Raw genomic sequence first — 25,533 nt, 5'->3', positions numbered from 1 at the left:
GATGTGTACCCTATATAAAATCCTATATTGTATGTCCTGTAGGGCTGCATTTGGGGTAATCTTGCCTAATCCCCCAAAAACCGCGCCCAGTCGTTTCACAGATATCTCCTCACCTGTGTCCCTACTCCAAATCTCTGCTAACTGCGGGACGTGGCGCATCCTGGGATTCCCGGATTAATTGGCACCATTGTGACAGTCTATTGAGTTTGGGCGGAATTTGCAAAAACATTTTGTCTAACTGCGTGAAATATACCCGTTCCCGACTCCTGCGTTCCACACTCAGCACATAATCTCTAATTTGAAGGTATGCAAAAAATTGCGAGCCCAGTAGTCGTAATTCATCCCTAACTTCGGTGAACGTTGGGAAAGCCTCCTCTTCCGCTTTCCTAAATTGCCCTATAAATCTACAACCCTTTTCGCGCCATTCACTAAATACTGATACTCCTTGACCCGCCGGAAAGGCCATGTTGCCCGTTAGTGGTAGGAATGGGCTCGCTCCTCGCACTGTACCACCATGCCCCCTCCACCATCTCCAGGCCAGCTGCAGCGCTGCCACGTATGGGTTATTCACTATCTTTTTGGCTCCTTTCATTGCCCACGACTCTAATACTGCGAACGGATCATTCTGGCCACACCAACTCTCCCAGAAACCCATAGTAGCATAGAAACTCTCTCCCGACTGCAGTTCATGAATCCACCGCAGTAGCGCTGCCACATTATATGTCCTTAAATCTGGTAACTTTAGACCTCCCTGTTTGCGAATATGAGTGAGTTTCACAAAGGAGATCCGTGCACATTTCGCCCGCCAAATAAAAGTGCTTATCACACTTCTATACAAACTATCCTCCTTCCTTCGTACCCATAGAGGAAGCATTTGTAAGGGGTATATTAATTTAGGCAGCATTACCATCTTAACCAAAGCAATCCGGCCCATAAAATTTATAGGCAAGTCTTTCCACCTGCCGCAAAGTCGTTTTACTTCCTCCACTCGGTCTGTCACATTCTTCTTATATATCCAGCTCTGATCTGCGCTTAAGAACACTCCTAAATATTTAATGCCCTTTTGGGCCCACATCAGAGGGAACGCCACGTGTGTCCTACATGTGCAGGGATCGCTGATGGGCAACGCTTCTGATTTCCCAAAATTAATGCTAAGCCCTGAAAATTCCCCGTATTCCTTAATAATATCCATCACCAGAGGTAGCGTTTGAGACGCCTTATCCAACATCAAAAGCATGTCGTCAGCAAACAAATTTATTCTATGTTCTGCACCCCCTACTCGTAATCCTGTTAATCTAGGTTCTTGCCGTATTCTAGCCGCCAGGGGTTCCAGTGTCAGGATAAAAAGTAACGGTGACAACGGGCACCCCTGCCGGGTACCACCCTGTAAGGGGAAAGCATCCGTAAGGGAGTCATTTATGATAATTTGCGCGGTTGGGTTGCTATACAAAGCTCTGATCCATTGTAAGAACTCTCCCTGAATACCAAAGTGCCTCAGGACCCAAAATAGATACTCCCACACTACTTTGTCGAATGCTTTCTCAGCATCCAGGCTGGCCAGTATAGCATCTCCTTCTCTCCCCCTACCTTCTAGCAACACTCGACTTACTTTCAAGATATTGGCTGACGCGTATCTTCCCTTAACAAAACCCACCTGGTCGGAGTGAACTAGACAGGGAACCACTTGACTCAGTCGATCCGCCAACACTGCCGCCAGCAACTTGAGATCTTGGTTAAGTAGCGAAATGGGTCTATAGGACCCAACTTGCTCCCTATCTTTCCCTGGCTTAGGGATAACGGTGATATGGGCATGGTTCAGCACAGGTCCCATATCGCCCGTTTCCTTCACCTCGTTACACATGTGAATGAGGGGTTCGATAAGCAGATCCTGCAGAATCTTATAATATTCTGTCCCTAGGCCATCTGGTCCTGGGGCTTTGGCCAGCTGCAAGCGTTTAATTACGCGTTGCATCTCTTTCCCTTGTAGTGGTGCGTCCAGCATCTCTTTCTGACTTTCAGTTAGTGAGGGCAGGTTCACAGCCCTAAGGAACTCTGTACACTTTTCCTCTGAAAAAGAGCCCACTTTGTAAAGTGCTGCTTAATAGCGCACAAATTCCCTTTCTACTGCCATTTGGTCTGTTGTTACCTTTCCCCCCATTTCTCGAATCTTACCTATGTATTGCTTCCCTGATCTCTGCCTCACCAAGGCCGCTAGGAGCTTGCCTGTTTTATTCCCCCATTGGTGCAGCTTATACTTGTATAGTTTTATATTGTATAACGCTCCTGCATCCAATATATCTTGCATTGCCTTCCTACACTCTGCATATGTCTGTCTATTATATTCTGTGGGGGAGACGATGAGAGCTCTGCGGGCGTCCCTCAACCTCCCGGACACTTCTGTAAGTTTAGAGCTTCGCCGCTTATTCTGCGAGGCAACATAAGAAATAATTTTGCCTCGGAGTACAGCCTTCGCAGCCTCCCAGTAAATTCTCGGGTTTACCGACTGGGCATCATTCTCCGCGACGTAATCTATCCAGCTCTGCCTCAGGTAAGTTTTAAATTCTGTACTCTGGTACAGAGCCGGATTCATGCGCCATCTTGCCGGTATCCTCCTCTCCCCCCACCGCATTTCAGCCCACACTGGAGCATGGTCAGAAACATCGGGCTCCCCAATTCCAGTCTGTTCTACTATCAAGCTGACTGAGTGGGACACAAGCAGGTAGTCAAGACGCGAGTGAACTCCATGCGGGTGTGAAAAAAAGGTATAATCATGCTCTTCTAAATGTTGGAGGCGCCAAATATCCACCATCCCCAGTTCATTAGTAAATTCACCCCTCTTTCTTCATTCCCCCGCCCCACCTTCTTTGGGGGTTTACAATCTATAGAGGGGTCACTTGTGACGTTAAAATCCCCTCCTACAATAAGGTGATATTCATCAGAGGCTACCAATTTAGCTATCAAAGCGGTAAAAAACTTATGAGAATAAACATTTGGTGCGTAAACACTACACAATCCCATTTTGATACCTTGCAAGGATCCTGTCACTATTACAAAGCACCCTTCCGGGTCTTGATACATCTTATGCATACTAAAAGCAATTGTTTTCCATATTAGTATGGCTACTCCCCTTTGCCTACCATTGTATGCTGCAAAAAATATGTCTCCCACCCAATCTCTTTTCATCTTAAGATGCTCCACTTTACTTAAATGTGTTTCCTGTATCAGTGCCACATCGGCCTTTTGCCTCTTGAGTGCCTGCAGTACTTTTGTCCTCTTTATTGGTGAGTGCACCCCATCTACATTTAATGACACGACTTTTAGATTAGCCATTCAGCCCACCTGTTGATAATTTCTTTTTTGATTTATAGAAGTCTTTATTGAACGTTGTTAATCAAACACAACCAATAACCATCTTTACATAATACAAGTAGATTATACAATCTCACCACCAGGCCAGGTCATTTTAGTCAATGTAACAGACAAACCAGCAGACAAAGTAACAATGTCATATTAGGAGCTCTGTATACTTCAAACTTTTAGTAACATTTTCTTTTCGGTACTAAAACCCTTAAACCCCCACCCCCTTATTTTCCAGATACCCTCCCTCCCTAACAAACAAAAAGACAGACCCCCCCCCCCCTCTTAACCATACTATTTATTCTGTCAGTGCCTAGTCCTGACACTAGATACAAACTCTTTAGAAAAGTTTTCCCAAATGGATTGCCATCTACTCATCTGTTGTTTCCGTTCAGCCCGCAACCTCTCCATCTCACATATATATCTCAGCTTAGCAATCCATTTAGTTAGTGAAGGAACCCTTGCCTGCTTCCAGTGGGCTGCTATAACCACCCTCGCAGCCCCCACTGCCTGCTGTACCAATATTTGTTGATGCGGTTTTAATCCTGGCGGCTTAGCAGTGAACAAAAATAACCCAAAAGACCAAGGGACCTCACAGCCCACCCATTTCTGCAGCCTTCCTTGAACTGATTTCCAAAATGCACGAATTTTTACACAGCTCCACCACACGTGCCCCATAGTTCCCCGCTGACCGCATCCTCTCCAACACAACCCCGAGGCGCTAGGGAATATTCGTTGGATACGGTCCGGTGTAAGGTACCACCTAAACAATACCTTCACTGCGTTTTCTTTGAGTGGCACGTGCGTAGACACACCTGCCACCGCTCGCTCTATTCTCTCCCACTCGGTCTCCTCCAGGGTCACTCCCAGCTCCTTTTCCCATTTCGTCCTATGTAGAGTATAACCAGGAGCCTGCGCTATAATATTTCGATACAGGTATCCAATCAGGCCCCGTGAAACTACAACTTTACTACATATCTCCTCCAAATTCAGCCGCTTTCTTTGTAATACTTGCCTAACAGCCTTTGTGTTAAAGAAATAGTGGACCTGACGATATGCAAAACTATCCCCCTCCGCAACAGAATATCTCTGCTGCAAGATCGTGAACGGTAACATGGAATCATTTTCAATTAATTGACCCCAAGTTCTCAATCCCTCACTGTACCACCTAGTAAAAGGCCCCATGATACTCCCAGGCAGAAACAGAGGATTAAATGCTATGGGTGCCATCTGAGTCAATACACAGTGTCCCCCAGGAAATAGACTGTCCCAGTAATGGAAAGTGACACATATGGACGGGCACACTTCCTGTCCCAGAGCCCGAAAGGCCCCAGGCAACCACATAAGCGCCCCCAGTGGCCTGGACCCCAGTGAGTGCTGCTCCAAAGATATCCATTGTCTGTCAGGATATTCATGAAACCATTCGATAGCGGCCTTTCCCTTAGCAGCCCGGTAGTACCAATTGAGATTCGGAACACCCAGCCCTCCCTTTTTCCTACTCTGATAAAGAAGCCGACGCGCCAAACGTGGACGCTTGCCTGCCCAGACGAATCGCACTATAGAGTCTTGTAAAGAGGCAAGAAATCGTCTGGGCATCAACACAGGCAGCGCTTGAAATAAATATAACAGCCTGGGCAGCACGTTCATTTTAACTACGGCTATCCTACCAAACCAGGAAAACTCTTGGGCCCCCCATCTTTCCAGGTCTGCCTTTATGGTATTACCCAACCCCTTGTAGTTAGCCACAAATAACTCAGAGAGGTCCGATGTTATATTTACCCCTAAATATTTAATTCGCTTAGTAGCCCATCTAAAGGAAAACGTTGCCTTCAGGGAATCCACTTCGTCCGCCATGAGCGTAACATTAAGAGCCTCGGACTTTGTCATATTAACTTTAAACCCCGACACAGCAGCATATTCTTCTATAAGACGCATAAGAATAGGGAAAGTAGTCAACGGGCGAGAAACGTAAAGCAAGATGTCATCTGCAAAAAGGGCCAACTTATGCAAGGTATCAGCTATTCGAACCCCTGAGATGCCCGGTTCCAGCCGCATCTTTGAAGCGAATGGCTCCATGACCAGGGCAAACAGGAGTGGTGACAAGGGGCATCCTTGCCTAGTCCCCCTATGTAACATAAACAACTCTGAGTTACTCCCATTGATTCGTATACATGCCTTAGGAGCATCGTAAAATGCCTGGATCCACCTCCTAAATTGATGTCCAAACCCCATTACCTCCAACGTTTTATACATGAATGGCCAGTGGACTCTATCGAAAGCCTTCTCAGCGTCCAAGCTAAGAAGGCACAAAGGTTTCCAGCTTCTCTTTGCCAAAAACATAAGATCTAATGTACGCCTAATATTATCCATAGCTTTACGATGAGCCACAAATCCCACCTGGTCTGGGTGTTTGAGCGTCGGCAGCACTGGCGCAAGTCTATTCGCCAGCACCTTTGCCAGTATTTTGACATCTGCATTCAGAACCGAGATGGGCCTATAAGAACCACACTCGGCTGGGTCTTTCTCTGGTTTAGGCAACACCGCGATCCAGGCTTCCATCATAGATGAGGGTAACTTCTTCCCACCTCCTACTTGGTTGAAGAGGTCAGCTAGTAATGGCGCCAATTCAGGGGCAAACTTTTTATAAAATTCGTTAGGGAGTCCATCCAACCCTGGAGATTTGCCAGATGGCAAACCTTTAATAGCCTCTTGCACCTCAATTGGAGTGACTGGCTCATCTAACAGTTCCCGATGCCTTTGAGCGAGGGAGGAAAGCTCACCATCTGCCAAGTATGAGTCAATAGAATCCAAAGAAGGGGCAATCTCCTGAGCATATAATGCTTTATAATATTCCATAAAGCGTTTACGGATCTGCACTGATGTTGATAACATTGTGCCTCTATCATCACGCACTTGCTTCACCGTACGATCCACCCTTTGTCTACGTAGCTTTATAGCAAGAAGACGGCCTGCCTTATTGGAGAATTCATAGGCTCCCACCCTGCGCCTATCCTGCACCCAGCCAAGTTGTTCCGAATATATAGAGTCCAGCATCGTCCGCTCTTCTCGCAGCTGTTGTAAAACCTGAGGGGACCTCTGCGCCTTATGCTGCCCCTCAAGTTGTTGTATACGCTCCAGACAGCGTGCTATTTGTAACCTACGCACTTTAGAACGCTTACTGGCGATTTTTAAGAAATAACCCCTTGATACCGCCTTCATGGCGTCCCATACTATGGCGTGCGAGGGCACTGAGTCTATATTAAGCTCCAAGTACTCCTTCAACATTTCTCGATAGCCCACCCCCACCTCTGACTCCTGCAATAGGCTAGTGTTCAAGGCCCATCTCCTATCTTTGATTTCAGCCCGTATACTTGGCAAGGATACCCACACTGGAGCATGGTCCGAAATAGTCGCACTGCCCAACCCCGCGGTCGGCCCCCTTTCTGCCAACGCAACATCCACAAATATATAGTCTATATGCGAATATGAATCATGAACACCCGAATGAAATGTATAGTCCCTCTCCACCATATGTGTCAGTCTCCATAGATCCAGGGTTCCCAAGGAATGTACCAAAGAGTCAAGAGCTAATGTCTCTTTTTTTCCCCCCGTCAGATTTGGCATTTCCAGAACGATCCAAGATGGGATTCATAACTGCGTTAAAGTCACCCCCCAGTATTAGAGAGCCCTTTACAAACCCTGCCAATGAGTTCTTTACCTTAGCAAAAAACTCTACCTGCCCACTGTTGGGAGCATACACAGAAGCTATCGTCAAGTCCACCTGCTGAATTTGAACATGCATGAAGATAAAACGCCCTCCCGGATCTTTCTTAACTTGTAATACCTGCGCCCCCACCGATGAGTGTATCATGATCGCCACTCCACATGTTTTTGAAGCTGCCATGGAAGCACAATAGACCCCGGGGTAACCCGAGCAGGACAGAAGCCTTTCATACTTGCGGTTGAGGTGTGTCTCTTGCAAGAGAACCACGTGCGGCTGGAGCTGCTGCAACTCTTTGTATAGCTTTTGCCGCTTTTGAGGCATATTTAGGCCCTTCACATTATAAGATAATACTTTTAAGTCCATACTCATCATCTATTGTGATTAGTACTTGCATCCTGAGTATGTTGCATTAATTCACCAGTCCCAGCAACTATGTTTCCCGTAACCAGCATCAGACCTACCCCTTGCACCCTACATCTTCTATCCCGCTCCCACCTCTGTTCTCTCTTCCTTGTCCCCTCCCTCCGCCCCCCCTCCAATAGAGGACCCCATGAAACCCTCCCCCCTCCCTGCCCTCCCCCCTCCACTTCCTCCCCCCCTGCCATCCACCCACCAGTCAGTGTCAGCTGACACTGAATGGGATTACAGAGAAAGCAAGCTACAGACCAGAAAAGCCACCCTTCACCCCCCCCCCCCCCCGCAACAATCACACACCCCAACTTTGATATACCTTTAGCAAATTCTACCAATTCACCCACTACCCATCCATCATATCAAATTATATTACCATCTGAGCATAAACCAGCGTCCAAACTGAAGAGCATGTCCCAAAGCATTTGAACTGAGTTTTACAGCAGACTCGTGCTAAACACCTCAGTCACGTTACTTAGGGGCCTTCTGCCCAACTCTCTTCCATTTCTGTAATTTTGCTTTCGTGGACGACGCCATCTCCGTTGGCGGGGTCGCCACTCTAGTCAGACCCGCTTCGTGAAGGCTCTTCCATGCGTCTGCTACCCGGCGAAACCGGAACTGTTTACCTTTTAGTTCAAAACATACCGCAAAAGGGAAACTCCAGCGGTATGCAACCTTCTCCTTCTGCAGAATCTCCAGGACCGGCTTCATTGCCCTTCTCTGAGCCAAAGTATATAACGATAGGTCCTGGAAGACAGTTACTCGCGAATCTTTGTATTCCACTGTGTTATTTTGGCGAGCCCGTTGCCAGACTCGGTCCTTGAAGGTGTACGATGCGAAGCGCACCACTATGTCTCGTGGCCAATTTCCCACTGCTTTGCCCAGAGAGCGGTGCGCTCGCTCGATCATCATTTCGGCAGAAGCACAGGTCTCACCCAGAATTTGTTCGCACAAGGTGCGTATGACAACCGGGACGTCCTCTCCGCCGCTGCTCTCCGGTACCCCACGAAATCTCAGGTTTTGTCGACGACCCCGATTTTCGAGGTCGTCCATTTTATATTGTAAATCCTCGGCTTGCTCTGATAACTGAGAAATGCGCGATTCCATCGCCGCACTTGTTTCAGCCTGCTCTTCCGTTCGTTCCTCCAGGGCCTCCACGCGGCCACCCATCTCCCGTAAGTCAAGGCTGATGGCGTCCACATGTTCCAGGATCTCCAGACGGGAAGCCTTAATTTCCTCCCGTATCGCTTCTAGGCATCTGGTTAAGTCTTTAGAGTTAGATTTCTTTTTTTGTGTTAAGCTTCGTTGATCCACTTGAGAGGATGCTGTATCTGAATCGGACGATCTCCGTGGCTCTGGGGACGCATGGCGGGACAGACCCTTCGCCGACTGCCGAGTGGAATGCCTCTCTCCCTCTCGGTGCTGCTGCCCCGATAATTTGCTCATCGTGGTCAGCAAAGCTCACTCTCTTCTGCCAATCGAAGAAACGGCAATATTAGGGTGGATGGGCACGGATAATGGCTCGATGATGCGTGAAAGTGCAGGAGCTAGATGTTCAGGCAGCCATCTAGCCTCGTGACGTCACTTCCTCCCTCCTGTTGATAATTTCTAAACTCACCAATACTCTGTGTATCTCTATCCAGAGGCCCCCCAGCTAGGCCTCCGGTCCAGACTTGTTGTTTAACATCTATTTGTAAAGTTATGGAGCCTCCACCCCTCTCATTCATGACCATCCAGTCCCCTAATATGCTGTTACGTGTGATATTAATAGCCAGAACCCTCCCCTCTCCCCCATCCCTGTCACTATCCTTCCCTTTGCCCCCCCCCCTTCCCACCCTCCCTTCCCTCGCCAGCCATTGCATTCCAACTTCCCAACACACACACTCCCATCCATACAATCCTTAATCAATACATTCCTTCCCCCTACCACTAACTCCCCCGCACTCACAACCCCCGTTTCCCCTAATAGATCACGCTCTCCCGTTCTCTATACCCATCATCCCTTCCCTTCAGCCCTAACCTCCACTTCCCCTGCAACATCTTAAACCACAAAAACAGGAACAGTAAGGAGTGCCAACATTTTGCTGACACCCACCAACACATATGCATCAAAGATAACCTTCAAACCCACTTCAACTTTATACCAAGTCCCACAGGAAAAACTTAACTTCCAGCAACATCTGGCTCTCTCGCTCTGGAACCACTATATTCAAATTGTCCTCTTCTGCCAGGTCTGTTGGTCACTACCAGTGCTTCTTCAACTTGGTATTGGACTCTTCCTTCCATCTTCCGTGGACTATCACCTCACTGGTGCTCCCATGGCCTGGTCAGTTTCCCCAATTATAAGAACAACAACATAAACACCAACCACTGGTCACTTAGTCCCACTGATCTGATTAATCCAACGATTCGGGTCCTCACAATCCTAATGTCACAGTTTGAGCAGTCCTTAAATCCCACAATCTCTCATGAATATCTCTGCACTATTCTGGTCCCGTCGTAAGCTTCTTTTTCCCACGCACTGTCCTTGTAATCCAACAAATCGCATTGTCGCAAGTAAGGTATCATAACTGATCTGTTTTTCAAAAATCTGCTGCAAGTCCCTTATATGTGTTCCACATATGCTGCCAGCTCGTTAGGGTCAGTAAAAAAACAGTACCTTATTATCAGCCATAACCCGCACTTTAGCCGGGAAGAGTAGCGCAAATTTCACCCCTTTCTCAAACAGTCGCTTGCAATGCTGTCCCATTTTCCTCCTCTGTTCTGAAACCACAGCAGAGTAGTCCTGGAACAGCAAGACTTTACTTCCATTATATTCCAGCGCTGCTTTCTTCCTGTATGCCATCAATATTTTCTCTTTATCGGCATAGTTTAAAAGTTTTGCTATAACTGTCCTGGGGCGGTTCTCCCCCTCTCTGCGCGCCCCGATCCGGTGAACTCTTTCAACCTGCAAAGGCTTCACGGGGCACTGTAATCCCAGCTGTTCTGGGCGCCATTCCTCCATGATCCTCCACAATTCTTTGTCCTGCACCGACTCAGGAAGCCCCACTATTCGGACGTTGTTTCTTCGGCTCCGATTCTCCAGGTCGTCAATCTGCTGCTCCAAGCGCTCACACTTTCTCTCCAGCCTGTCTAATCGGGTGTCTGCTGCCTCCGCTCTGACCTCTTGCCTGGAAATCCTCTCTTCCGCCTGCTGGAGTCTGGCACTTTGTCTTTCTACTGCCTCCCGAATTTGCTCCACTGAGGACTGAAACTTGGACAGCTTATCTTCTAATATAGCCGTCACCTGGTGTATCAGTTCCTGGAATACTTCTGTGGGCTGACTCGCTTCCCCTGCGATTTCTTTTACCGCCGCCATTTTGGCTTGCACGTTAAGCATGCGGGTCTTCTTAGGCCTCTGCGACTTCGCGGGCATTCCCCGCTCTCTCTACCGTATTCTCCTCCTCACAGCCTCGTGTACCGGGCGCGGATCGTCCACCGTTCCCCCGCCTAGCTTGTAGGTATTAAAACCGGGAGTTAAGCTGATTAATTTCAAAGATAGAGGGAATCAGGAGCGGAGCCGGGTTTTCGAACGTCCGTTCAGCTCCCTCGCATCACGTGACCCCCCTCATGTCCTCTCGTTCTAACGCCTTCGCACCTCCGGAAAAGGTTCGTTTGCGGATTAATGCTTTTCAAATATTTGAACGTCTGTATCATATCACCCCTGTTTCTCCTTTCTTCCAGAGTATACATGTTCAGGTCATCAAGTCTCTGCTCATACGTCTTGTAGCGCAAATCCCTTACCATTCTCGTAGCTTTTCTTTGTACCGCTTCAATTCTTTTTACATCCTTCGCGAGGTACGGCCTCCAAAACTGAACACAATACTCTAGGTGGGGCCTCACCAACGACTTATACAGGGGCATCAACACCTCCTTTCTTCTGCTGGTCACACCTCTCTCTATACAGCCTAACAACCTTCTAGCTACGGCCACCGCCTTGTCACACTGTTTGGTCGCCTTCAGATCCTCAGATACTATCACCCCAAGATCCCTCTCCCCGTCCGTACCTATCAGATTCTCCCCACCTAACACATACGTCTCCCGAGGATTTCTATTCCCTAAGTGCATCACTTTGCATTTCTTCGCATTGAATTTTAATTGCCAAACATTTGACCATTCTTCTAGCTTCCTCAGATCCTTTTTCATGTTTTCCACTCCCTCCCGGGTGTCCACTCTGTTACAGATCTTAGTATCATCCGCAAATAGGCAAACATTACCTTCTAACCCTTTGGCAATGTCACTCACAAATATATTGAACAGAATCGGACCGAACACCGATCCTTGAGGCACTCCACTACTCACCTTTCCCTCCTCCGAGCGAATTCCATTCACCACCACCCTCTGGCTTCTGTCCGTCAATCAGTTCCTAATCCAGTTCACCACTTCGGGTCCTATCTTCAGCCCATCCAGTTTATTTAAGAGCCTCCTGTGGGGAACTGTGTCAAAAGCTTTGCTGAAATCTAAGTAGATTACATCTATAGCTCGTCCCTGATTCAATTCTCCTGTCACCCAATCAAAGAACTCAATGAGATTCGTTTAGTGCTTAGATGGTGCCTATCAATGGTCAGTATTAAATATTAAATAAACTTGGAAGCTTAGAATACTAGCACTTGTGTGTGAGTTTACATGTGCATGTAAGTGGTAGCTGAGTGCTCAGAGCTGGTCTATAATTTGTATAGAGCTGTGTGGTTTTTCAAATCAGTCAGCTTTGTATAACATTCCTTTTTCTTATTTAGTAGGGCAATTAGCTTGCTTGTGTCTTGGTTTTCTCACGGACTATAGACAGGCTTGCTTAACCCTCGTAATGGGCTATAAACTTTAAAAAGTGTCTGTGTCAAACAGGTTTATCTTTCAATGATTTTTATTAAGGACGTAACCAATACAAATGTGAATAGAACAGACATTTTCAGAGAGAGAGTATAAAACCACAGTACAATGAATTCTTCCACATTTGTTCCCCCAGACATTATTATCAACTTTTCATTTTATATCCCACCTCCCCCCTCCCCTCATACTGGAGTCTGTTTTATTCAGATAAGTTATCATATCTAACATCTGCAGCATATCTCAAACAAAGGTACTTAAACATCAATGAACTATCCAGCCTCTGTTTAGAAAGCAGTACTTTATAGATTTCTCTCCTACGTTACCAAACCTCTATTAACTGACCTGATTGCTGCTAAAACGGTAAGCAGACATTATCAGTGGTCCATTGTCTGTATCTCCATCCCCCCTCCCTCCCCCCTTCTCCTCCCTTCCCACCCTCCCCCCTCTGAGGTCTGATTAAAGGTCTAATGTCACTTCTGTGATGTACCAAAAGGTGTCGCTGGTGTCTCCTCTCTCCCCTTCAATCTGTGTATGATCCTCTTCCTGATGCTAGGCTGAAGGGTGGTCCAATAATGTTCCCACACCCTACAGAATGCGTTCCGCTCCTGTTGTGAGTAAGCTGCCTCAGTGAGTCCACAGAGTTCCAGGTGCAACTGTTCGGTCATTTTTGTTCTCCACAGCTCTTTTGTAGGCGCCTGAGTCTCTCTCCAGCAGAGCAGAATCACCTTTTTTCCTATTAACACTGTCCTTCTGAGAAAGCCTGTGCATCCCACAGGGATCGGTTTGGCGATAACATAAACGTCAAATAATAACAGCGGGGTTTCTCCCACTGTCCGCTTCCAGTAATGTCTGACCTCTGCCAAAACCCGCTTCCAAAAGGTTCTAATCTGTGCGCATTGCCAGAACATATGGCCCAAAGTCGCCGTTTCTTCTCCGCATTTGGGGCAATTTCCTGTTCCAAAACCTGCCTTTCGTGCTCTGGCTGGTGCGATGTAAGCCCGCGTGGCAAACTTATATTGCTGTTCCCATTGCCTTATGAATGCCGCCCTATGCAGAATGGATAGCAGGTAACCTTGTAACATATCAGCTGTGATCTCAACTTTTAGATCCCTCTTCCAATCCCGTGCCATTTTGCGATAGTCTATATCTTCTGTTGTGTCCAAAAGGTGTCTATGATGAAATCGCAGTGGCACCAAATTTTCCGATCCCAGAGTGAGTGCTGTTGATATCGTTTCCTGTACGTCTTCTGCCAGATTCATGGCTCCCAATGATTGTGCATAGTGCTTCACTTGTGCATAGGCATAAAAATCTGATGCAGTCAAACCAAATTCTCTTTGTAATTCTGCCAGTGGCTTTACCTGCCCTTCCTCATCCAGCAATTGAAATAGGTACCGAATCCCCTTCATCCTCCATGATTTAAAATGTTGCGCTGATGATCCATCTGGGAAATCTGGGTTAAGATTCAATGATAGAAAAGGAGTAGCCTCTGCCGCGAAGCCTTGTCTTCGACACAACCACCGCCACATTGCTCTTGCTGATCGCACAAAACAGTTCAAAGGTTGCTGCCCAGCGGGTCTTGTTTTTAAGGTGTGCATTAAGCAGCTGAGATGCACCTCCGGAGTCAATGATGCTTCCAGCTGGATATTTGTAAACTGTTGGCTTCCTACTAGCCAATCGCGAACATGTCTCATGGTGCAGGCAATTGTGAGGTACCTGATACTGAGTAATCCCATACCCCCATGTGTTTTAGGCTTACACAGTACATTCAACGCTATTCTGGGGCGTTTGTTATTCCACAAAAACTTCCTTAAAACTTCATGTAATGTTTTCTCCTCCCTTCCCCGTAAATACAGTGGTAGCATCTGGAATCTGTACAGCCATTTTGGTGCTATCATCATGTTAAATAAGGCAATGCGCCCCGCTAGGGAAAGTGGACAAGAGCCCCAGATCCCTAAGAGGCGTTTAGTTTCCTCCAGCAGAGGCTGTACATTCCTTCTATACAATGTTGACAAATCTACCGGGATTTCCACCCCCAAATATTTAAGCTTCTCCTCCGCCCATTTAAAAGGAAAGGGGCCACTCCAGCTGGTCTGAACAGTGGGGGACATCGGCAGTGCCAAGGATTTCCCCAGATTTAATCTAAACCCCGATAACTTCCCATATTCCCCTATCTTCTCAAGTAGCCGCGCCACTGATGTCTGCGGGTCTTCCACCAGAAGCAATATGTCATCTGCATAAGCTAATAACTTCACCTCTCCTTTGCCCACCTTCATACCCCGGATTCCAGGCTCCGCGCGAATTTTACATAATAGGGGTTCCAATGATATCAAAAATAGTAATGGGGACAGAGGACATCCCTGTCTTGTTCCCTGCCTTATTAGGAATTCTTGAGTTCTAACCCCATTTACCAATAATTTAGCCCGTGGATCCACATAAAGCATCCTAACCGCTTGCAGAAACCAGCCCCTTATTCCCACCCATTGCAATGTCTCAAACATAAATGACCAGATTACCCTATCAAAAGCACGTTCCGCATCCAAACTAATCACTAGGCTTGTTGCAGTTCCCCCAGGTGCCGCTATCACAGCTGCCAGCAGCTTGCGGACATTTAACACTGAGTGCCTACCATGGACGAATCCCACTTGTTCCTCTCCTACTAACGTTGGAAGTACACTTGCTAGGCGTTCTGCTAATAGCCTAGAAAGGATTTTAACATCCACATTAATTAGTGATATAGGCCTATAAGCAGCTGGGTCTGTGGAATCTCGTCCTGGTTTGGGGATTAAAGTGATTAGCGCTTCATTCGCGTATCTGGGGAGCCTTCCTGTTTCTATCGCCTCTTCAAACAGGCCTAGCAGGGGCCCCACTACTTGTTGTTTAAGCAATTTATAAAACTCACCCGAAAACCCATCAGGGCCGGGTGCTGAGTGCATTTTCAGGGCCTGTATTGCCTTCATCACTTCCTTTGCATCTAGTGGGGAGTCCAGAGACTCCATCTGGTCTCCCGTCAAATGTGGTATTTTAGACTGAGTTAAATATTCTTGAATCTTTCCCCGTAGCTCTTCCCCTGTCTGCTCCCCTGAATATACCTCCTCAAAATGTGTTCTAAAAATCTTCGCAATTTCCTCCGGGCTTGTAGTGCATGAATTAGGGCCACTGCGTATGCTAGTCACCACTAGCCTTCTGCGAGCTCCTTTAATCAGCCTAGCCATCATGCCTCCCGGGCGGTCTCCAAATCTATGGAGATGATATTTGCGGGCCACTGTGGCTCTCATAAACCTCTCCTGGAGCAGGCTATTTAACTCTGTCCGTGTTGCAATTAAGGACTCGAACAAGTCCTGTGTGGGATGAGCCGTGTACTTCCGTCTGGCCTGTTTTACCCTCCTCTCTGCCTGCACCACCCGCTGTGCTATTTGCCTATTCCTCCTTCCAATGTATGCCATCACCTCCCCCCGCATTACCGCTTTTGCAGTGGACCAGAAAAGGCCAGCATTATCTACGTGCTGTTTATTGTTCAAGTTATAATCTGCCCACTTGTCAGCCAGATATGCAGCAAACTCAGCGGAAGAATATAGGTATGCTGGAAAACGCCAACCTCCAGCCGCTCGGTAATATGGTTGGGCCTCTATTTCTATCCAAATCATAGCATGGTCTGATATTTCATCTGGGCCAATAGTCGCATTCGAAACCTGGGAAAACAGTTGTTGTGAGACGAGAATATAATCTATGCGGGATTGGGTTCCGTGGGCCCGTGAGGTGTGTGTGTAATCTCGTTCTGTATCATGAAGTAGCCTCCACGGGTCCACCATCCCCAGCCCGCCACAAAAGGTCTCAAGCACGCCAGGTCCCAACGTCTCCCCTCTCGGTTGTCTGCCTGTCCTGTCTAATTCTGGCTCCATAACCTGGTTCATGTCTCCGGCAATAATTAGTGGGTCGGAGCCATATTTCTGGCATTTTGCAAAAAGGTCTGCAAAAAAGTTCTTTTCTCCTGACTGGGGTGCATAAACTGCTACAAGTAGCCTCGTCTGTCCCTGCCAATTTAATTGCACCCCTACGTAATGTCCCCCACTGTCCGCAAATAAAAATTTAGCTTTTATTGCTGCCGCTTTATGTACTAAAATCGCCACCCCTCCTCTTCTCCCCACTGCTGAGGAGCAAAAAACCTCTCCCACCCAGTGCCTTTGTAATTTCTGGTGTTCTATCTGAGATAACCTGGTTTCTTGTAGGCATGCAACTCCCACCTTATGCCGCTTTAAAGCACTTAAAATCTTTGCCCTTTTAACCGGGGATGTGATCCCACCTACATTCCAGGAGATCAGTCTAGTCCCCCCTCCTTGCAGATTAGCCATCTCCTCTGTGTGCAACATAGAACTTCAGTTTACATTCTATTCCCTTCCTCAGGGGACCCAGCCTCCCCCCTTGGAATATCCATCTCCATTTACACCTGATCTTTAAGTCCACCAGTCTCCCCCTCCGCTCAGTCCTTCTCCTCTTTAGAGATACCCAGCTTTCTAGTAGTACCTCCTGATTGTGACCTTCAGCCTCTACCCCCCCTCTTTCCCTTCCCCCTTCCCTCCCCTTTCCTCTTTTAGAACTCCCCTCATCCCCCGTCTTCCCTTCTCCCCTCCCCTCTTTATCTACTCCCATTATCCTTAATGGGTATTGGGGTTTCCCGTGTCCCCGGGCCCCAGCTCCCCCTCCCCCTCCGCCCTAGCTCTACATCCATTGTGAAATTCTTTTATTACTCAGTATCGGTCCCCAAAAACAAACCTTTTGCACTGCAGGTCTCCCTTCCTTAGTGCGCCTCAGCCGTTTGTCTGCTCAGTGTTTCCTTGCTGGTCTCTTGTCTCCAGCTCCATCACGAATCTCTGAGCTTCCTGAATATCCTCAAATTGCCTCCAACGGCCCTCATGTTTGATCTTTAATATTGCTGGGTAAATCAGCATAAATACCTGTTGGTTTTCATGTAATTTCTGGCACAGTGGGGTGAATTTTTTCCTTTTTTCCTGCAGTGCTGCTGAATAATCCTGAAAGATACGTATCTGCTGTCCCTCATACTGCAGCGTATTCCTTTTTTGGCGAAACCCTCTTAATATTTCTTCTTTGTGCACATAATTGTGTACTTTTACAATCACTGTTCGTGGGGTCTGCCTGCCTTCTTGCCTCCGACCTATGCGGTGAGCCCTTTCCAGGCATAGTTTCCCTGCATGGTCCGATAACGCGAACTCTTCTGCTAACCATTTTTCTAGTAAATCGGATAACAGTCGGTCATTTACTGACTCTGGCAGCCCCACTATGCGAAGGTTTCCCCGCCGTGACCTGTTTTCTAGGTCCTCTACTTTTGCTGACAGGGTTTCTAGTGTGGCGGCCATTTTTTTTTCTCTCTGCGTCGCGGGGCCTGCTACATCTTCTACAGCGGAGACTCTTCTTTCTAGTTCTCCAGTTCGTTTTGCCGTGTCTGCTATGAGCATTTCCAGGTTGGTCACTTTCGTGTATAGTTTTTCTAGCTTCGGGTCTAGTGCGGTGTCCATTGCTTCCACGATCTGTTGCAATTGCTCCGTGGTGAACCAGGTTCCCCCGTTTGCAGGGCGTTCTTCTGCTATCGCGGTTGGCGCCTTTGTTTTTTCTTTTTCCTTTTTGCTCCCTCAGTTCGCCATTGTTTGCGTTGGCGAACTTAAATATTTGTCCATGAGGGGCTAAACTGTTCCTTCTATCGTCTTTTGGGGAGAGATGTGAGCTGAAGATCCTATTTTAAGGCAGTTTAGAGAACCAGGGCCCAGGAGATCGCGGGACCACGTCTTCCTCTCTTCAGAGCATCACGTGACCCCCAAACAGGTTTATAATAAAGGGACATTTTCAGTGAAGGACCATAAAGAGTGATAGGTAGAGGGCAAAGGGCAAATGATGAATATTTGAGAAAAGTACTAAAGAAACAGAATTATGTGAAGGTGACTTTAGAGGTCAGAGTTGAAGAATACCAGATAAGTAAGAGAGAAAATATAAGGCATTAAGTGATTGGACAGCTTCCGAAGGGAAAACAGAGAGAGAGAGAGTGATTTTATTTTCCTTATACTGAAATTTGGACTGATATAAATAAGAATTCAATTTTCTGTAATACTGGGATAAAAATTTTTATTGTAACCAATTATTTACTCAAATTTTAGCATTATAAAAGACAAACTGAACTCGTGTTTTCCCTTTGCCAGAAAGGCTTGCATTTTTCTAGTCTTTTCTGTTCAGCTTCCTTTTAGAGGCAAGAAGGGAGTGAGATATATATACAGTGGGGGAAATAAGTATTTGATCCCTTGCTGATTTTGTAAGTTTGCCCACTGACAAAGACATGAGCAGCCCATAATTGAAGGGTAGGTTATTGGTAACAGTGAGAGATAGCACATCACAAATTAAATCCGGAAAATCACATTGTGGAAAGTATATGAATTTATTTGCATTCTGCAGAGGGAAATAAGTATTTAATCCCTCTGGCAAACAAGACCTAATACTTGGTGGCAAAACCCTTGTTGGCAAGCACAGCGGTCAGACGTCTTCTGTAGTTGATGATGAGGTTTGCACACATGTCAGGAGGAATTTTGGTCCACTCCTCTTTGCAGATCATCTCTAAATCATTAAGAGTTCTGGGCTGTCGCTTGGCAACTCGCATCTTCAGCTCCCTCCATAAGTTTTCAATGGGATTAAGGTCTGGTGACTGGCTAGGCCACTCCATGACCCTAATGTGCTTCTTCCTGAGCCACTCCTTTGTTGCCTTGGCTGTATGTTTTGGGTCATTGTCGTGCTGGAAGACCCAGCCACGACCCATTTTTAAGGCCCTGGCAGAGGGAAGGAGGTTGTCACTCAGAATTGTACGGTACATGGCCCCATCCATTCTCCCATTGATGCGGTGAAGTAGTCCTGTGCCCTTAGCAGAGAAACACCCCCAAAACATAACATTTCCACCTCCATGCTTGACAGTGGGGATGGTGTTCTTTGGGTCATAGGCAGCATTTCTCTTCCTCCAAACACGGCGAGTTGAGTTCATGCCAAAGAGCTCAATTTTTGTCTCATCTGACCACAGCACCTCCCAATCACTCTCGGCATCATCCAGGTGTTCACTGGCAAACTTCAGACGGGCCGTCACATGTGCCTTCCGGAGCAGGGGGACCTTGCGGGCACTGCAGGATTGCAATCCGTTATGTCGTAATGTGTTACCAATGGTTTTCGTGGTGACAGTGGTCCCAGCTGCCTTGAGATCATTGACAAGTTCCCCCCTTGTAGTTGTAGGCTGATTTCTAACCTTCCTCATGATCAAGGATACCCACGAGGTGAGATTTTGCGTGGAGCCCCAGATCTTTGTCGATTGACAGTCATTTTGTACTTCTTCCATTTTCTTACTATGGCACCAACAGTTGTCTCCTTCTCGCCCAGCGTCTTACTGATGGTTTTGTAGCCCATTCCAGCCTTGAGCAGGTGTATGATCTTGTCCCTGACATCCTTAGACAGCTCCTTGCTCTTGGCCATTTTGTAGAGGTTAGAGTCTGACTGATTCACTGAGTCTGTGGACAGGTGTCTTTCATACAGGTGACCATTGCCGACAGCTGTCTGTCATGCAGGTAACGAGTTGATTTGGAGCATCTACCTGGTCTGTAGGGGCCAGATCTCTTACTGGTTGGTGGGGGATCAAATACTTATTTCCCTCTGCAGAATGCAAATAAATTCATATACTTTCCACAATGTGATTTTCCGGATTTAATTTGTGATGTGCTATCTCTCACTGTTACCAATAACCTACCCTTCAATTATGGGCTGCTCATGTCTTTGTCAGTGGGCAAACTTACAAAATCAGCAAGGGATCAAATACTTATTTCCCCCACTGTATATAATGATTTATAATTTTTATTGAATTTTTATATATTTATACAGATATTGTAATACTGCAAAGTGAAATACAGCTGTAAAGTAATAATACTTACAATAGGAAACTAAATACATATTCTCTTCCTCCTATAATAAACAAAACATGGCTTCATTAGACCTCAATATAAAAAGAAAAGGGGGGTTAGGAATTAGTGAAGTTAACACAACTTACTGATTATTGAACAGGAAAATATGGGTCCGTGGATCCCTACTACTTAAATCTGCCATTATTTACTGTCTAGGAAGGTCTGAAGCTGATCAGGCAAATAATAAACATATTTTATCTGATTTAACCTAATAACACATTTACAAGGATAAGCCAGGAGGAAGGAACCCCCTAATTCCAAAACTTTTGGCCTCATAGAAATTTTTTCCGTTTTTCCTGAGTGAACTTAGTCACGTCCGGATAAAGCCAGATTTTCTGGCCAGCAAACATACGGTTAGTTGATTTAAAGTAAAGACGCATTATAGCGTTCAAATCCTGCTGAAAAACAAATGATACAATCAAGGTCCCTCTTTCAGGTGCTTCAATTGTTTGTTCCAAAATGGCTGTGACATTTTGTAAATCTATTGAATTCTCTGTCCCTACTTTTTTCATTGTACTTGGTATGTAATAAATCTTGTTCAGCGGGGGAAACACTTCCTGAGGAAATTGCAAATTCTCTTTCAAATATCTACAGAACATGTCCATTGGGGATATCCCCATCAATCTAGGAAAATTCAGTATACGGAGATTTAATCTCCTGTTATAATTCTCCACTTGTTCTATCTTCCTTCTTATTTCCGTATTGTCCTTTATCACAGCCATTTTAAATTCACCAGTATGCTTAGATTCTCTCTGCAAGACTTCAATTTTCAAGGAAAGATCTTGTTTCACCATATCTAGTGAGTTCTTCACCTCCTGCACGTTTAAATTCAAAGTTTTTACCTCTTCAGAAGATTGTCTCAAAGTTTTCTCCATTTCTAAGAGCTTCAGCCAGATCTTACCCAGAGTCACCTCCGTCTCTCCTGCAGCCTTAGATGTCCTCGTGGGCTCGAACTCCCTTCTGGGCTCCTCGGAAAAACCCTTTCTGGGTTCGGTAGTAAACCCCGTTCGAGTCGCAAGTGTTGCAGGGCAAGGAGGCATCGCAAATATTGGCGGGGAGAGAGATGTTTCTATTTCCAGCGGGGGAACCGCTTCACCCGTTCCACCCGCTATGGACTCCGCTCCGCTTCTCTGGGAAATCGCGGGGAAGAAGCGCTCCAGTCCTACGGTTACCCCCCCGGATCGTTCCCTTACGTTTTGTGTGAGGCATAATTCAAAGAATAGGTAAAGTAGTAAAATTCGGCATCTGGGGCAGGAGCTTGCTTCTAACACTTCCGCTCACGGCGCCATCTTGACACCCCCCTTATATATATATATATATATATATATATATATATATATATATATATATATATATATACAAGCAAATTCTAATATAACTATTATATTCAATCTTTATTTCATTATAACACAATTACAAAATCTTATTATTATTCAATATGTTAAAACCCACAATAAACCATTCATTCTTCATTCATACCTACATAACTTTTATATATAACGTTAAAATGTTCAGATATTATAACACACATATGACTGTCTATATATATTTGCCAATTAAGTCTCTAGGTATTGCTCTTAATATAATCAATCACAAATTTCATGTTTTATCTTCTGTGACCATAGTCATTTTAAAGTTTTCAATGTTCTTCCGCTAACAACAACTTTCCGTTGTAAAAGTGTAGTCCGTTGTAGCTTTACTTGGTAAACAGGAATATATATCTTCTATAATTCTTCATAGCAAATCCATTCTTTCTCCTCTTAATTAGCAAATCATATGATTTTCTATTTTATTATAAGTATTTTAATTCAGTCTTCAATTGTTTCCCTCAAACTAAGAAATGTGAAGACTTCCTTGGTTTAAATTCTACGATATTTTTTCTTTCTCTTTCACCAAAACCCAACACGTACGTGTTTCGCTCCTCAGAGCGTCTTCAGGGGTCGTGATCTAAATGAACAACAATAAATACATCACTCTCTATTCTACATACTTCATATTTCTAAACACATAATAAAGCATTAGCTTACCGGCCTACGCAGGCTGTTGGGCACTCGACATTAATCTTTCTCTGAGTCGTCTCCTTAGACGCCCACACATGCGTAAAAACCTACATCAGGATTCAGTATTTATCCATTACCTATTAGAGGCTTAACCATTCTATTTCTTTATTAAGGCCGTAAGGTGTGACCGTATTCCACCTGAAAATTAAACGCTGTTCTCTACGTAACAGCATTAAAGGGATATTACCTCCATTTTTCGGATTAACTTGGCCTAATACTACAAACCGTAAATCTTGAATATTATGACCCTTTAATTGCCAATGAGTAACAATAGGAGCCTCCTTACGACCAGTGCGTAGGCTACTTAAATGTTGGGCAATTCTTGCCTTAATTTTCTGAGTCGTTTGACCAATATACCACAATTTGCAGGGACATTGAATACCATAAATACAATTTTTAGTCTCACAATTTATACATATACACACACACACACACAAGTCAGTGGGTAAATGTAAAGGAGACATACACATGGTTGGGGCATTCATGAGGGCTACTATGTATGTTCGTAACTTACAGAATACTGTTAAGTTGCATGCCAAAGCTCAGCTTTTAGGCATGCACACTTACACCTGCTTATTGACATGGCACAAGTGAGCTCGCCTAATTATAGGAACGTAGGTGCTGACTTATACTAGAATTCTATAACAGAATCTTGATATCCAGATGTCATAATGGAAATAGTGCTCAACTGCCTCTAGGTACCTTACTTCTGGTGCCCTGTTATAGAATAATTCCCAATACAAATTCTTATTGGCTGAGTAGAAAGGAAGAACAAAAATAGAGCAGATGGTGTTAAAGCTTTAATAAGGCTGCAGAAAAAAAAAAAAAAAATCATACGTGAGCATGCAGCCTTCTGTGAGAGATCATGGACATTTTTTGCTACTTTTCTGTTTCTCATGTTTCAAGCATTTGCACAGAGCTTTTTATAATTTATATGTATATATATTTTTTTCTCTTCAGTTTATTCTCCAGATATGCCATCACGGCTCCCAATCCAAGATATTTGTGCTGGACTGGTTACGAGTATTGGGACAGCAATACGATACTGGTTTCACTATACACTTGTGGCCTTTGCCTGGTTAGGAGTTGTACCTCTAACAGCATGTGAGTATTTATTTCTTATGCTAATTGACTTTATTGTGCATAATAAACAGCATTCACAATATTCACAAGTTATTTAAGCATGGCATATGAAATTAACAGCCATAAATATTATGTATTGCATGTACTTTTAATCTCTGACTCTGTGCCAGAATCAATGAATCTTTCAATTTAACATCTTTAAGGTTTTTGGCAATTGTTTCAGTAACTGGTTGGTTGCTGTACTGAATAAAACAGTGCACCAAATTTCCCATGAAAGACTCCAGAGGAAATTGGAGAGTCATGGGATAGGAGGTAGTGTTCTATTGTGGATTAAAAACTTGTTAAAAGATAGAAAACAGAGAGTAGGGTTAAATGGGTCAGTATTCTCAATGGAGAAGGGTAGTAAGTGGGGTTCCCCAGGGGTCTGTGCTGGAACCACTGCTTTTTAACTTATTTATAAATGACCTAGAGATGGGAGTAACTAGTGAGGTAATTAAATTTGCTGATGACACAAAGTTATTCAGTCATTAAATCATGGGAGGATTGTGAAAAATTACAAGAGGACCTTACGAGACTGGGCGTCTAAATGGAAGATGACGCTTAATGTGAGTAAGTGCAAAGTGATGCATGTGGGAAAGAGGAACCCGAATTATAGCTACTTAATGCAAGGGTCCACGTTAGGAGTCGCAGACTAAGAAAGGGATCTAGATGTCGTCGTTGATAACATTGAAACCTTCTGCTCAGTGTGCTGCTGCGGCTAAGAAAGCAAATAGAGTGTTAGGTATTATTAGGAAAGGAATGGAAAACAAAAATGAGGATGTTATAATGCCTTTGTATCGCTCCATGGTGCGACCGCACCTCAAATATTGTGTTCAATTCTGGTCGCCGCATCTCAAAAAAGATATAGTGGAATTAGAAAAGGTACAGAGAAGAAGGGCAACAAAAATGATAAAGGGGATGGGACGACTTCCCTATGAGGAAAGGCTAAAGCAGTTAGGGGTCTTCAACTTAGAGAAAAGGCGGCTGAGAGGAGATATGATAGAGGTCTATAAAATAAGGAGTGGAGTTGAACGAGTAGATGTAAAGTGTTCACGCTTTCCAAAAATACTAGGACTAGGAGGCCTGCAATGAAGCTACAAAGTAGTAAATTTATAATGAATTGGAGAAAGTTTCTTCACTCAACTTGTAATTAAACACTGGAATTCGTTGCCAGAGAATGTGGTAAAAGTGGTTAGCTTAGCGGAGTTTAAAAAAGGTTTGGACTGCTTCCTAAAGGAAACCTCCATAGACCATTATTAAATTGACTTGGGGAAAATCCACTATTTCTGGGATAAGCAGTATAGAATGCTTAGTACTTTTTTGGGATCTTGCCAGGTATTTGTGACCTGGATTGGCCACTGTTGGAAACAGGATGCTGGGCTTGATGGACCTTTGGTCTTTCCCAGTATGGCAATACTTATATACTTATGTACAAATTAAGAGACAAATCGGCAATAAAAAAAGCTAAACGAAATAGCCAACATTGTTGATGTGTACTACCAGGTATGGTTTAATCAGGTTGGGTTAATGTTCAATAGCAGATAATTATGATGCTTTCAGAGCAACTATAGTGAACAAAACAGATTTGACAGCTTTAATCCTCACTAAATGCATGATTTGGAAGACTGCTGCTCAGAAACATGCATATAAACTAATGGGGGCACTGCTGAACCACACCAAGTGATCACAATAAAGGGAGTGTGAGCTGGCTGAATTGTGGTGCAGAGCATAACCATTTCCTCTTTCCTAGCAAATTTTTCCTTTATATTCAAGAAACTGCAAGGAGAAACAAATAAGGAATGCATGCAGTACATGGCTCTGAACTCTTTTTTTTATTTATTTATTTAATATTTGCAATAGAATCAATGCAGTGAACTTCAAATTCTTTCCCCTCTAGATCCCCCCCTCCCCTAACCACCCCCCTCTTCCTCAAGGTCATGGTAGAACAACACAATAAGGATGGAAAGAAACAATGAGCAACAAGTGCCGCAAACCGTTA

The 25,533-nt window shown here is 45.0% G+C and overlaps 1 protein-coding gene across 1 annotated transcript in view; it reads left to right on the top strand.

The window, feature by feature from the left end:
• LOC115471506 (E3 ubiquitin-protein ligase MARCH6) overlaps positions 1 to 25,533 on the top strand; it is a 350,986-nt gene that overhangs the window by 45,583 nt on the left and 279,870 nt on the right. The window contains exon 4 of the mRNA XM_030205152.1: positions 23,373 to 23,516. Within this exon, the coding sequence (XP_030061012.1) occupies positions 23,373 to 23,516 (144 nt within the window). The remainder of the gene's footprint in view (positions 1 to 23,372; positions 23,517 to 25,533) is intronic.

Source organism: Microcaecilia unicolor, chromosome 1 (assembly GCF_901765095.1).
Source record: "Microcaecilia unicolor chromosome 1, aMicUni1.1, whole genome shotgun sequence".
NCBI classification, from domain to species: Eukaryota; Metazoa; Chordata; class Amphibia; order Gymnophiona; family Siphonopidae; genus Microcaecilia; species Microcaecilia unicolor.
The sequence above is the reverse complement of the archived record's forward strand: the minus strand, read 5'-3'. Positions and strand labels throughout refer to the sequence as shown.